Raw genomic sequence first — 12,438 nt, forward strand, 5'->3', positions numbered from 1 at the left:
GAGCATTGTGTGAAAGACTGGCAGCTTAGCAAATTATTATCCGGCGACCAGCTACCGAGACAGCACAGTGATGCAACGGAATGACCAGCGAAACTTATATTTAACTCTATATGAGCTCGAAACCAATTGGAAGCAAGTTATTTCTTGCCAATGTAAGGCCTGCCTACTTATTTTCTGCATTGTGAAATACTTCATTTCACGGCAGCTATTATTTAAAATACGCAAGAGAATTCGAGCCTTACAATCAGTCCATTAAGACCTTTGCTTAGCAATATCTATCTTTTGGGCTACAGCTATGAAATCATGATATTACAAATTATTTTCAAGTTAAGCCGCGTCATGTACAGCGTGTAACAGAGGAGTTTTGCATCATCGGTTGACTGAAAAAATCCCTCTTGAACGGAGGCATTATGTATTGAGGTGCATTCAGCTTTGTGCACTGAGAAACTGCGCTCCAAACCAGGATTATGTATTTGGATATAATTAGTGTTCAGCCTAACTCTTGTGGCATCACCAAATCGTGGCTTCAAGCTTCAGCTGCGCTTAAGGTTGCATTGTGCCATCTCTGGTTTCAACCACGCTTTATCATTGCATAATCGTCAACTTGATACTTTGCAGTTGCGTAATGCTGCTCGTAGTCAGGAAGACCAGAAACAGAACAAGGAAACTCCAGTGGCTGTGTGTAGGCCTTCCTCCGGTGTCCCATGCTTGCGCTGGCTCATATTGCCGTAAACGTGAAGTAAAGCGAATTTGAAGCGCCTGAAACAAAAGCCGTGGTAGTGAAGGGGGCGCCGCTCCGACATACGCATTAAAGTCTTGTTCCTTATATCAACCTTTATTTTTATTTCGCCGAAGCTTTCCATCTGCTAGCGAATTGCGCGGAGGAGTTTGTTCTAAAACCTTTCAAGCGCACCTCACAGGCGAGAACGTGAAGTAAGCGGAGCATGCCGTTCAGTTCAAAATGCAGACATGTCTCTCCTACTGACCACAGCGTGTCCATAAAAAAAAACACAACGCCTATCACAACCAGCCTGCGCCATAAATGTCGCCTTTAAGTTCTGTTAAGGCAACGCCTGAATTTGATTAAAAACTTTAGCCCACTTCATGTGTTCGTGCGTGTACTTGCATATTAGACATCTATAGTAAGGTGTATATACCACATAAAGGTGCTATTCTTTGCATGAGAAAGTCATCTGTAAATATGCAACGTTAAGCCAAGACCTACAGAAATGAAGCTGTCCAGTTTCAGGATTCCTAGCGCTTAAAATATAGAATGTCACGGTTTTAGCGACCAAATTTTCTTGTCCATACGAATGTTTTGCACAGCCCAATCTTGTTGTGGATGGCAGCGTCAAAACCAAATCTTTGCGGACATATTTTACACAAGTGTAAACTATACATATTTTAATTTTTCTCATTCATATAAAGGTAAATCTCTGAGATCACCATGAGACATAAGGCGATATTTATTTTCAGGCGGCTTAATCTTAACCGTTAAGACTCTATGCCCTCTCGATTAAAAAAGTGCCTGTTCCCCAATGACGACAAAATTATTTTTAGCTTCTTTATCATAAACATCCAAATATCATACATCAAATAGAGGAGCACCCCGTCATCTGGGATAATACTCCAGACAAAAGCACGTAAAATAGTATTTACAAGGAAACTCAGAATAGTTTCATTATTCCCGATTGATCACTTCGCATTTGACCGACGCGACACATTGGACGTGGAAGTGTTGTTTAGCACATCCGGCTTGCACATGCACACCTTCTGCCAGGCACTTTTGGGCAAACACTTGGTTCCATTTCTATACCAATCTAATCTTTGGAAAAAGTCCACGTGTTTTTCACCAAACGACGTGTTGCGCAGCGTACCATACACTTCGAAATGAGCCGTCGGCACAGTAGTAATCAGCACACGAATCAAATGTTTGCCAGCGACGGATCCGCCGAGAACCGACGCTTCGTCAACGCTGCCCAGTTTCCAGAAGACGCATTTGTCCTTAAAGTGCAGCAGCGCCAGGGCGTTGATGTAAGTCAGGGCGTAACGGGAGAACGATAGCACTTGTTCGAGGTCGCCCGGTTCGCGGCTGAAGCCACCTATGCAGGCGCAGAACTCAGGAGCTATGAAGGCATCTGCGCATGTCCTCTCCGCTGGTATCCTGGAGAACATGTTCAACCCCTTGTTTGTGGACCTCGGATTCAGTGTGGGCAGTCCAGACAGGCTAAGTAGAGTTGCGTGAAGGTCGTAAGGGGTGACCAGGCGGTGCTGGTTGACCTCCATTTGCGCTGCCGCTTCCGGGTGCTGCGCTAAAAAGCGCTTGGGCAGCATGAGGAAACAAAATGGCGTCTTGTCCTCGTGCCGACCTATCTCGGTCATCCGGTACGGGCCGATTCGGGTCCCGTGATCACTGAGGAAGAGGACCGCGGTGTCGTCAAGGATACTGTCAATGGAAAGTTGCCGAAAGAACGCTTCAAATGGTTGATCCAAGATCTTGATACCTTTCATGTGGTTGTGAACCAAGTCGGAAAGCCAAACGTACGAGAACATCGGCGTGTCACGGTTCATCTTTAAAACATCGTAAATGTATTTGATAAGGACTTTCGTTTTCAAGCGAGATCCAGCGCAGTATCTATCGTTACCCCATTTTTCATCCATAAGCTGCAACACGGGCACCGGATAATAGTCGGTCGGCTGCTGTCTAAAACCACTGAGGTTGGGGTACGTGAACAGGCTGTAAAACGGCATTTCCTCGAGGAACATTGTCGTGTACCCTTGATTCTTGAACGCCTTCCACAAAAGGGGAAAATAGTCGAAGTAATAGTGCCTGAACAAGTTTTCGGCATCAGGACCCGAAATTCCGGCCAGCAGAGGAATCTGGTTCGGGAACGAGCTCTCGCCGACCTTATTGAAACCTACGAACTCGAAGGCATTGAGTTCTTTGGTAATGTATTCGCGCGTCTTCTTCATGTGGCGGTTAAAGTTCATCCGCGATGTTGAATCTATGCCGAGGATAAGAATGTTCATATTAATGGGGCTCGGTTGCGAAGAGGACGAACGCTGTGGATAATCTGCGCCCCGCCCTACCTGCTTCCGCTGAGGGATGAGAAAGTATTCAGTAAAGAGGAGTGTTGCGTTAGCCTCGCACGAGATCTGCACATACTCTGCGTCCAAAGGCTCACCGAAGGTCAGAGGCTGTGCTGCACTGAGAATGGGTTTGACGTCCGGTACATCCGCAGCTTCGTCTCTAAAGACCTCGCGGTAGTGACACTTGATATCCTCTTCAGTGACGTTGTAGCCCAGACGAAGACCCTCCGAGTCCAATGTGAATACGTCGAGAGTCTGCAAGATGACCGTGAGATTTCGAGCCGAACACACCTCTTCGTACGTGGCATCGGAGACATCGGCTTTGCTCCTGACCGTCCAGTGGTAAGGGTCGTACAGAGGAAACGAGCAACCGGGCGTCTCCAGCAGGTAGCCCATTGCAAGCAACGTCATGGTCCTGAGTTTGGGCGTCAGGAACGATATCTCGGTGCGAAATAAATTGTACAGAAATATCAGATACAAAAGCAGCAGGGCAGCCTGAAGTCCACGACGCTTTAGCTGTGCTATCCTTCGCATGTTCTTCACTTTCTCTTTGATTAGTAATTTCTTCCGAGCATCATAGCCGACAGCTGTCTCGATATTCTCTGACAATAAGTGTTTTGCAATCCAAATCCGAAATGCTTTGAATTTTGAAATACAAAGTAATTTTTCAGTTCACTTTCAAAGAACCTTGAATATGTTCGATATATGTTCACGGAGCACACTCAAGGCTTGTCTACATCTGCTCACCAAACCTTACTTTACGAATACAGTTTTGAAAAAATTTAGCAACCGCTCAAAAGCGCCCCTTTTGCGGTTCAGTATGATAAAAAGTAAATTAAGATATCGGATTGCAGTTGTAAACTCTTAAATATTGTAGAGAGCCATGTTGGTGAAAAAAGATGACGATTAAGTGTTGCACCCTTTCCTTTGGGACTAAGCAAATTGATTTCATTATCTTCATAAATACAATCGGAGCAAAAACTTTAATTCGGAAATTTATTTTGCATCGCAACATTTACTTATTGTTTAACAGGTAAAACATTTATATGCGCTGAATTTGATTTCAAACTAAAGCGTCATAAAAAAGTACCTAACAGCCAGCGACACAAAGGAAAGCATACATATTTTGTTATTATCAATGAGAAGCATTATTTAAACGTGGCGATACGTGAATACTAAGTTCAAGAAACAGAACTACATGCCGCTTGTGGGATCCGCACTCACGACCTCCAAATTTAGGGTCCCATGCTGTACAACTGAGCTACGCCGATGGCTTTTTATTATCCCATTTTCTTTGGTATTTATGTCGCGTATGACCTATCCAGAGGGTTCGCCAGCGCCACCCTCAACCATAGCGCGGACGTGGTACGTCATGTGATACAGCGAATGCCATGTGGAGCGTGATCTAATGGTCAGAGCGGGGCTGTATGGTAACCGTGTTGAGCTACCTATGACACCAAGGGCGGCAGTTTTGAATACCTCGCTACGCTAATCAGCTACAAATGAAGCTCTAATACAGTTTCATACTCTCGAGAAATGGGAGGCCGTTTTGGTCAGCTCAGGCCTGGAAGTTTAAACCATGGCTCATTGAATGGGCTACTCAGGCCGCTGTCAGCCGTGGACTGATAGCCACCTAGCACCGATCATCTTCATTCTGTCTTTTCTGACAAAATATATGTTTTGCAATCCAATCCAGAACGAATAAAAGCAAAGTCAGGCGCTTCGTTACGAGATTCATACGAAAGCAGCCAACAGCCTCTGAGAAAAGGAAAGCATAGGAGATTTTAGTGTGAGTGCGTTGATGAATTTTAGGCAACAATTATTATTGGAGGTAACGAATTAGAAATGGAAGTAAAAGAAACAACCATATGCCGTCGATATGCTCCAAATTCATGAGCTCTGAATTTCACTTCCGGTGCTCTGCCATAGAGCTACGGTCACTTTTCTGACGTTATTGTCTTTATTTCACAAGAACTACATAGTCGCTGGTGAGCCAATTTACATGCAATAATCTCATTATAAACAGTTCAAACAGGTGACTATCTCCAATACATTCGTAAACTCAGGTACACTAGACAAAGTTTTCAAAATGTCAAATATATATCGGAGAAAAACCCTTAAATTGCCACCTAAAAGACCCCCATAATGAACAGTAATAAGGTGTTTCCATGTGCTACGCAAGCCTAATAGTATTGTAATGTCATACAGAATTCCGTAATCATTCTCTAAAGCTGGGAGCCGAATTCTATTGGGGGCTAAAGCGACATATGTACCTAACGTTCGCCATCCCAGCCGTCTATAAGCAACAACCTCCGACTTTCTATATGCAATACAATTCACGCCCCGTGGTAATTTTCCGCCGTCTGTCTTCACGGGCAAAACTCCTAGATGCAATTTAGAGAAGACCGTCTTAGGTAGGCTCTACAGGTATTCGTTTTACACGTTTTAATAAATTTTCCACCGGCGAAGGATAGTTTGATAGGTTGTAGCATAAATACCTACGACAGTGGGAGACTAAAAAGCCATCGCCATAGCTGTTGTACCGATCATACTATTGAGCTATGTCAACTAATGTTTAGTCTCACTTAATGTATTTATGTTACGTGTGACCTACCTTTGGGAGTGTTCACCTGGACAGACTAAAGCCCACACACAAAATTCTTCTACATTTCCAGAGTTTCTTAATTATTCGCGAGGTCGAAGCTTATAAGGAGCATTTACCTAGATGATTTCTGGACTCAAATAACGTTCCATAACAACAAACATACTGCAATTCCCTCATAAGGACGGATATTTTCTGCAGGGCCTAATGCTAAAAAGGATATAACGGGAGCTTCGGAGCCTCTATTACTTCGAGATTCAGCGATGCCCTACTTTGGCAATGATATCAGACGAAAGATTTAGCATCTCTTGTGTCGAAGCTTATTTCTCATTGAGTACAATAACCACGACGCTGTCTGTTGCGTCCAGTCAGTTAGGGAGAGTACTCCTGAGCAGAAACACATGAACTGTCTAGACGTTCTCAAGAAAGAAAAAAAGGGCGCCCATTTTGACTAAGCGCCTATTATGCCGCTGCACTTGTCTTGCACGACAGGTCAGGCGTTGAAATTATAAGTTCGGCTTGCACATGCACACTTTCTGCCAAGCGCTTTTGGGTAGACACTTGGTCATATTGCTGTACCAATCTAATCTTTGGAAGAAGTCCACGTGTTTCTCACCAAATGACGTGTTGCGCAGCGTACCATACACTTCGAAATGAGCTAGCGGCACAGTAGTAATCAGCACACGAATCAAATGTTTTCCAGCGACGGGTCCGCCGAGAACCGACACTTCGTTAACGCTGCCCAGCTTCCAGAAGATGCACTTGTCCTTGAAGTGCAGATGCGCAAGAGCGTTGATGTATGTCAGGGCGTAACGGGAGAACGATAGCACTTGTTCGAGGTCGACCGGTTCGTGGCTAAAGCCATCGATGCATGCGCAGAACTCGGGAGCTATGAACGCATCCGCGCATGTCCTCTCCGGTGGTATCCTGGAGAACATGTTTAACCCCTTGTTTGTGGACTTCGGGATGAATGTAGGCAGCCCAGACAGGCTGAGTAGAGTCGCGTGAAGGTCATAAGGGGTGACCAAGCGGTACTGGTTTACCTCCATCTGCACAGCCGCTTCGGGGTGCTGCGCTAAAAAGTGCCTGGGCAGAATGAGGAAACAAAACGGCGTCTTGTCCTCGTGCCGACCAATCTCGGTCGTCCGGTATGGGCCGATGCGCACCCCGTGATCACTGAGGAAAAGAACCGCGGTGTTTTCGAGGATGCCTTCGTTCGAAAGCTGTCGAAAAAAAGCTTCAAGCGGTTCGTCCATGACTTCGATCCCTTTCATGTTGTCGTGAGCCAAGTCGGAAAACCAGACGTACGAGAACATAGGCGTATCTCGGTTCATTCTGATAACGTCACGAAGGTATCGGATGAGAACTCTTGTCTTCAAACGGGAGCCCGCGCAGTATCTGTCATCACCCCATTTCTCCTCCATAAGCCGCAACACGGGCCCCAGATAGTAGTCGGTCGGCTGCTGCTTAAACCCGGTTAGGTTAGGGTAAGTGAAAAGGCTGTAATACGGCATTTCTTCTAGGAACAGTGTTGTGTAACCGTTGCTCTTGAAAGTGTTCCACAAAAGTGGGAATGAGTCGAAGTGGTAGCGCTTGAACAAGTTTTCGGCGTCTGCACCGGAAATTCCCGAAAGCAGAGGAATCTGGTTCGGGAACGAGCTCTCGCCGACTTTGTTGAAACCTACGAACTCGAAGGCATTGAGCCTGTTAGTAATGTAGCTGCGCGTCTTCTTCATGTGGCGGTTAAAGTTCATCCGCGATGTTGAATCTATGCCGAGGACAAGAATGTTCATGTTAATGGGACTCACTTGCGACGAGGATATGTGCTGTAAATTGCGAGCGTCAGGCCCTGCCTGCTTCCGCTGAGGGATGAGAAAGTACTCAGTAAAGAGGAGTGTTCCGTTAGCCTCGCACGTTATCTGCACGTATTCAGCGTCCAAAGGGTCTCCGAAGGGTACCCTCCGCGCTGGACCAAGAATGGGTTTGACGTCTGGTACATCCGCATCTTCATCTCTCAGCACCTCACGATAGACACACCTGACATCCTCTTGGATGACGTTATACGCCAGACGAAGACCTTTTGAGTCCAATGTGAACACGTCGAGATTTTGCAGAATGACGGTGAGGTTCCGCACAGAACATATCTCTTCGTACGTAGCAGTAGTGGCGGTGGCTTCGCTCCTGACCGTCCAGTGGTCAGGGTCGTACAGAGGAAGCGAGCAGCCGGGCGTCTCCAGCAGGTAGCCCATTGCAAGCAGCGTCTTGGTCCTGAACCTGGGCGACAGGAACGATACGCCAACACTAATTAATATGCACGCAAAGAAGCAAAATAGCAGTAGAATGGCCTGAAGTCCTCGACGTTTTAGAAGAGCTAGCCCCAACATCTTCACTTTATCTTCTTTGATTCATTATAACGTTGCAGGAATTATATCTGTCCAGGAGCAGATAGCACGATCCTTTCATTTTAGGTTGTAGACAGAAACAGGAAAGATCTGATTATGCATATTTAAAAGGCACAATGCAATAATTATGCTTCAAATAAGCATTAATTACTTTCGCTGATCCAAAAATATCCAGAATTTATGAAGTGCACCCAAGGCCTCTCTTTAGCCTACAAGTACTTCTGCTACCTCGCGTTAGATCAGGAAGCTCTACCTAAAACCTAAACAAGACCCATGATGAATTATTATTAGCGTTTTTGGAAACAAAATCAGGGGCGTTTAATTAGCAGAGTGCACACATTCACATATTGTTACGTAAGATGCTGTGATAGAGAATGATGAAGTGCAGTTCGATGGGTAGCATTTTTGAAAACGAAGTCTCATGATATTTTGTATGCTAGAACTCTACCTTTAGTAATGAAAGCAAACTGTGTCCTGGCTATATTAGAGTTAGAAAAATATTTAGAATTCACTATATTTTCACCAACACACGTAGCAAACAGAAGAACAACCGAGCTGCCCTTTTTTAATCAAGCGAAGCTCGAGAGAGACGAGGACGACGCTCAGCCACGCCCCAAGACAGTCGGCAACTTGGTGGCGCTAGAAGATGGGCAGCGGTGTGGCAATATATAGTCTTGGCTCCTTTAGGCAGCAGGTGCCCTTGTGCCATACAAATCGTCATTACCATAATTTCTATGTTGTTAGCTCTAATACTACTCATTATTCCGCGTCTACTAATTGGAACGGTATTTTATTGATTTTTGTCGAAACTAAAGAGGACAAACATCCAAAACTAAAATAAAGCATTTTCGCAATTTGTGGGTGAAGTAGAAAAGGAAGTGTATTAATACTTTCGCAATTATATCCTGGCTGAACTTAGTGGCGTCACTAGGGTCCCCCCCCCCCCCCCCCATCTTTTCTCCTCCTCTCACTGCCAGCTGCACCCCTCTGAGCGCGGCACCCGGCGCGGAACGCACCCCCCGCACCCCCCTCGCGACGCCACTGATCAACTGAGCAGCTTCTGCACTCCTTTAAAAATGATTGTTTTTTTTTTCTAAATACACTCTTTCCTGTGTTCGCTATATACTTTTCACTTGTCTGTAACCTGGGGTACTTCGTAACTTCTTCAGAACGTTAAAATGGGACAATTCTACGCATGGCATCTGCGACACTGCAAACATGCTTTGAAGTAATTCGCATTTTCGAAATGCTAAAACGAAATATGGCTAATAATAACGGCCAGTTACAAGGCTCTAATTGCAACTAGACGTTTAACTACAGTAGTTAGAAAGTACATTATCAAAAAGTGGTTATACTGCTTAGCAGTTAACATTATTTCCCTGTTTTTCGATGCCCGCCGGCAATGCTGCAACTATGCCGTAGAAGCTGACTTCGTATCTCAAGAAGACCATTGTAAAAAAGAGTGGAGGGCTTTTTTTAAACACCTAATGGGCTCGTGAGTTGTTCATTTGCCCATAAGATACAAACTAACACCATGAATACAAAGGCAGCTTGAAAAAGGAATGTTAGAGACTGAGCTGGAAGCAGATAGTTTAGTATTTGTGGTGTTATTGTGCATACGGAATTATGTGTACGTAAATATGAATCGGTGATCGCGTTACTGCCCCGCCGGGGTGGTGCAATGGTAAGACGCCCGACTACTGTGCCGGAGTTCCCGGGTTCGAACCCGACCACGGCGGCTGCGTTTCGATGGAGGCGAAACGAAGTGGCGTCCGTGTGCTGTGCGATGTCAGCGCACGTTAAAGATCCCCAGGTGGTCGAAATTGCTCCGTAGCCCTCCACTACGGCTCCTCTTTCTCTCTTTCCACTTTCATTCCCACCTTCCTCCCTTCCCTTGCGGCGCGGTTCGGGTGTCCACAGAGCAAGTGTGACAGATACTGCGCCTTTCCCTTCCTGTGAACCAATTTAATTTTAATCGCGTTACTTGTACCTCATAGCCTATAGAAAAGTAGATTTCTTCTGAGTTCGCCATTCTGGCCCGTATTCTAAATAAACATAAGGTGCAGCTCTGCACCCTCGCAGTGACTACAGCTTGCTTAGGACACTTCCATGAAAACCATTGTCCACTTAATTGACATGTCAGCACCAATTCCTTTCATAGCGTCCGGAAGAATGCCCCTGAAGTGTTGTGTTGTCATGACAACGATATCAAGCAGAAAGAAAACTTCGTCCCCGAATGCGACTCGAACCATCATAGGAAAAAGGGGCACTTTCGAATTCCTTCTCTTTAGATTATTCGGCCATTGCCGAAGTTTATATCACATTGCATACGTGCGCAGGAATTATCTATTTAAACATCAGTTTACTTCCAGTCATCAGGTGCGCTGAAGTAGGTGAAATGAAAACTAGCGAGAATTTGTTACCCCTCAACATAGAAGAACGCTGTATATATTTGCACATCCCACCAGGATTTCCAGACCTTCTGGGAACGAAAGCACCATAATATCCTGTAAAGTATCCTGAAACGCCTCCAACGTACCAAATATCTAATTTAGTCGCCAAAAACGTTGCCACGGTATACGAGATATCGACCATTTTCAACTTTATTTTTCCGCGATACCTGTGTTAATGACTTCATTCAAGAAAAAAGATGTCCTGTATCTTAGTAGTAAACATCCCTTTTCCGTCTGCTCACGATGTGGGAGCCCTTTTTTGTGTCCTCTGGGGCCAAGGCGATCCAGGAGTTGAATCATGTCGATCTCGGGGCAGATAATATCAAAACTCGTATGTCCACGAGTACATTCGGCGCGGACTGGTCAAGGGTTGTTTCCGCACTACGCATGCGCGCGCCGCCACGGAGAGCTGCAATGGGCGAACGCCGATCTTTTCGTGTCGGCTGATGATCTATGGATTTAGAACGCAACACTCAACTGTGCAATGCGATGCAAAGGAACGGTGGACACAACATGATTAACAGAGAACAGCGGGAAGCAGACGCGCAGCAATGACGCCGAGGTGGCAGAGAAAGGTTCGCCTGAGAACCGGCAAAATCAGAGAGACATGAGCGCGGCAGCGCTCCGTTATCCCAGGGGGCTTTACGCGGCCGCTGGGTGGCGCGCGATGGAGTTACTGGAAAGGTCTGTTCGACCGCCGCTGATGTGCTTCGTTTTACTTTCGCTGTACCTGAATAACCAGTTTAATACATTATTCCTTATTCGCCGCAAGTACTGACAACTTCCTGAGGTTCTAGGCAGGAAATGGAAGGAAATGGGGGTTTCATCCCAGTGCCGTCGGGGAATCGGCTACCTACCTCAACTATACTGACACGGCAGCGTCTCTCAATACCTTTTCATCCTACGTACCGCACCCATTCTCCGAACAATACGCGCCACTGTACTCATACAAAGGCGTGCCTTCTTTCGCTTCCTGCCGAGGCTTCGCTCTAGAAACACAGAAAGCTGTCCACGAGTTAGGCGGCGGTGACCGCGTTAGACGCTTTGCCCGTGACGAAGATAGTTGCACGATATACGTGGGTCATGGAAACAAAAGGAAGTTCACGTATGAACTTGTCACAGCGAGACAGGCTACACGTGCGTATAATGAAAGCAGACAATTTTCACACAGCTGTACTAAAGCCGGAAGAGAAACTGTCACACTCGTTACGGCTTCGTGCACGCTACACAAGAGAAAACTTCCAATAGCACTGTGAAATCTGCACTGCACAGATGCGAAAGTCTAAGCGTTGCTTGTGCAGAAGGTCCATCACGTTTCGCTCATTATCATAATCAAATAAATCCACCGTCATTATCATTGTTAACATCATCATCGTCATTATCATAATCGCAGCGTCATCGTCATCGCTACTATCATCCTCACGGTAGACAAGTAGGATTAGGATGCCCGTTTCACATCTCCGAGAATGGTGATGTTTTGATGATGGTGCATTGTCGGGCTAGGGATATCGCGGGCTCGTATTAAGCAGCCCGGTAACTTCAGACATGGACAAGCTTAAGTGAGTGGAGTTTTTCCTTTTTTCTTTTACGGAAGTTTTTCCATGCAATGAAGAAAAAAAAAATGGTGCAGCTAGTTAAACCGCTCGGCTGGAGATGTAAGTGGTGGTGGTTCGAATCCCAGTGGAGACAGGATTTGTTGGTTTTAAATTGTCTTTCTCATGGGAGGCAAGTAGCATTACGATGTACGCCGATGATGTATGATGATTATGATGTACTGATATGGCGTGATAGCGGAATAATGTAGCAGGCAAATGAAGCTTCCACCGTTGCTATCGCAATTCAAATAGGGTTAACAGGAGTTAAACCACAACTATTTTTTTTTTTTTGCACT

General features: G+C 45.6%; 1 protein-coding gene across 1 annotated transcript; it reads right to left on the reverse strand.

The window, feature by feature from the left end:
* Positions 1 to 4,643: 4,643 nt before the first annotated feature.
* Positions 4,644 to 7,941, reverse strand: LOC146199665 (uncharacterized). Its single transcript, XM_084592172.1, has 2 exons — positions 6,309 to 7,941; positions 4,644 to 4,654 (listed from the first exon to the last, which is right to left on the reverse strand). The coding sequence occupies exons 1-2, from the start codon at positions 7,939 to 7,941 to the stop codon at positions 4,644 to 4,646; spliced, it is 1,644 nt and encodes a 547-aa protein (XP_084448298.1).
* Between the last annotated feature and the right edge of the window lie 4,497 nt (positions 7,942 to 12,438).

Source organism: Amblyomma maculatum, chromosome 2, assembly GCF_055883805.1.
Source record: "Amblyomma maculatum isolate TAMU_Amacu chromosome 2, ASM5588380v1, whole genome shotgun sequence".
NCBI classification, from domain to species: domain Eukaryota; kingdom Metazoa; phylum Arthropoda; class Arachnida; order Ixodida; family Ixodidae; genus Amblyomma; species Amblyomma maculatum.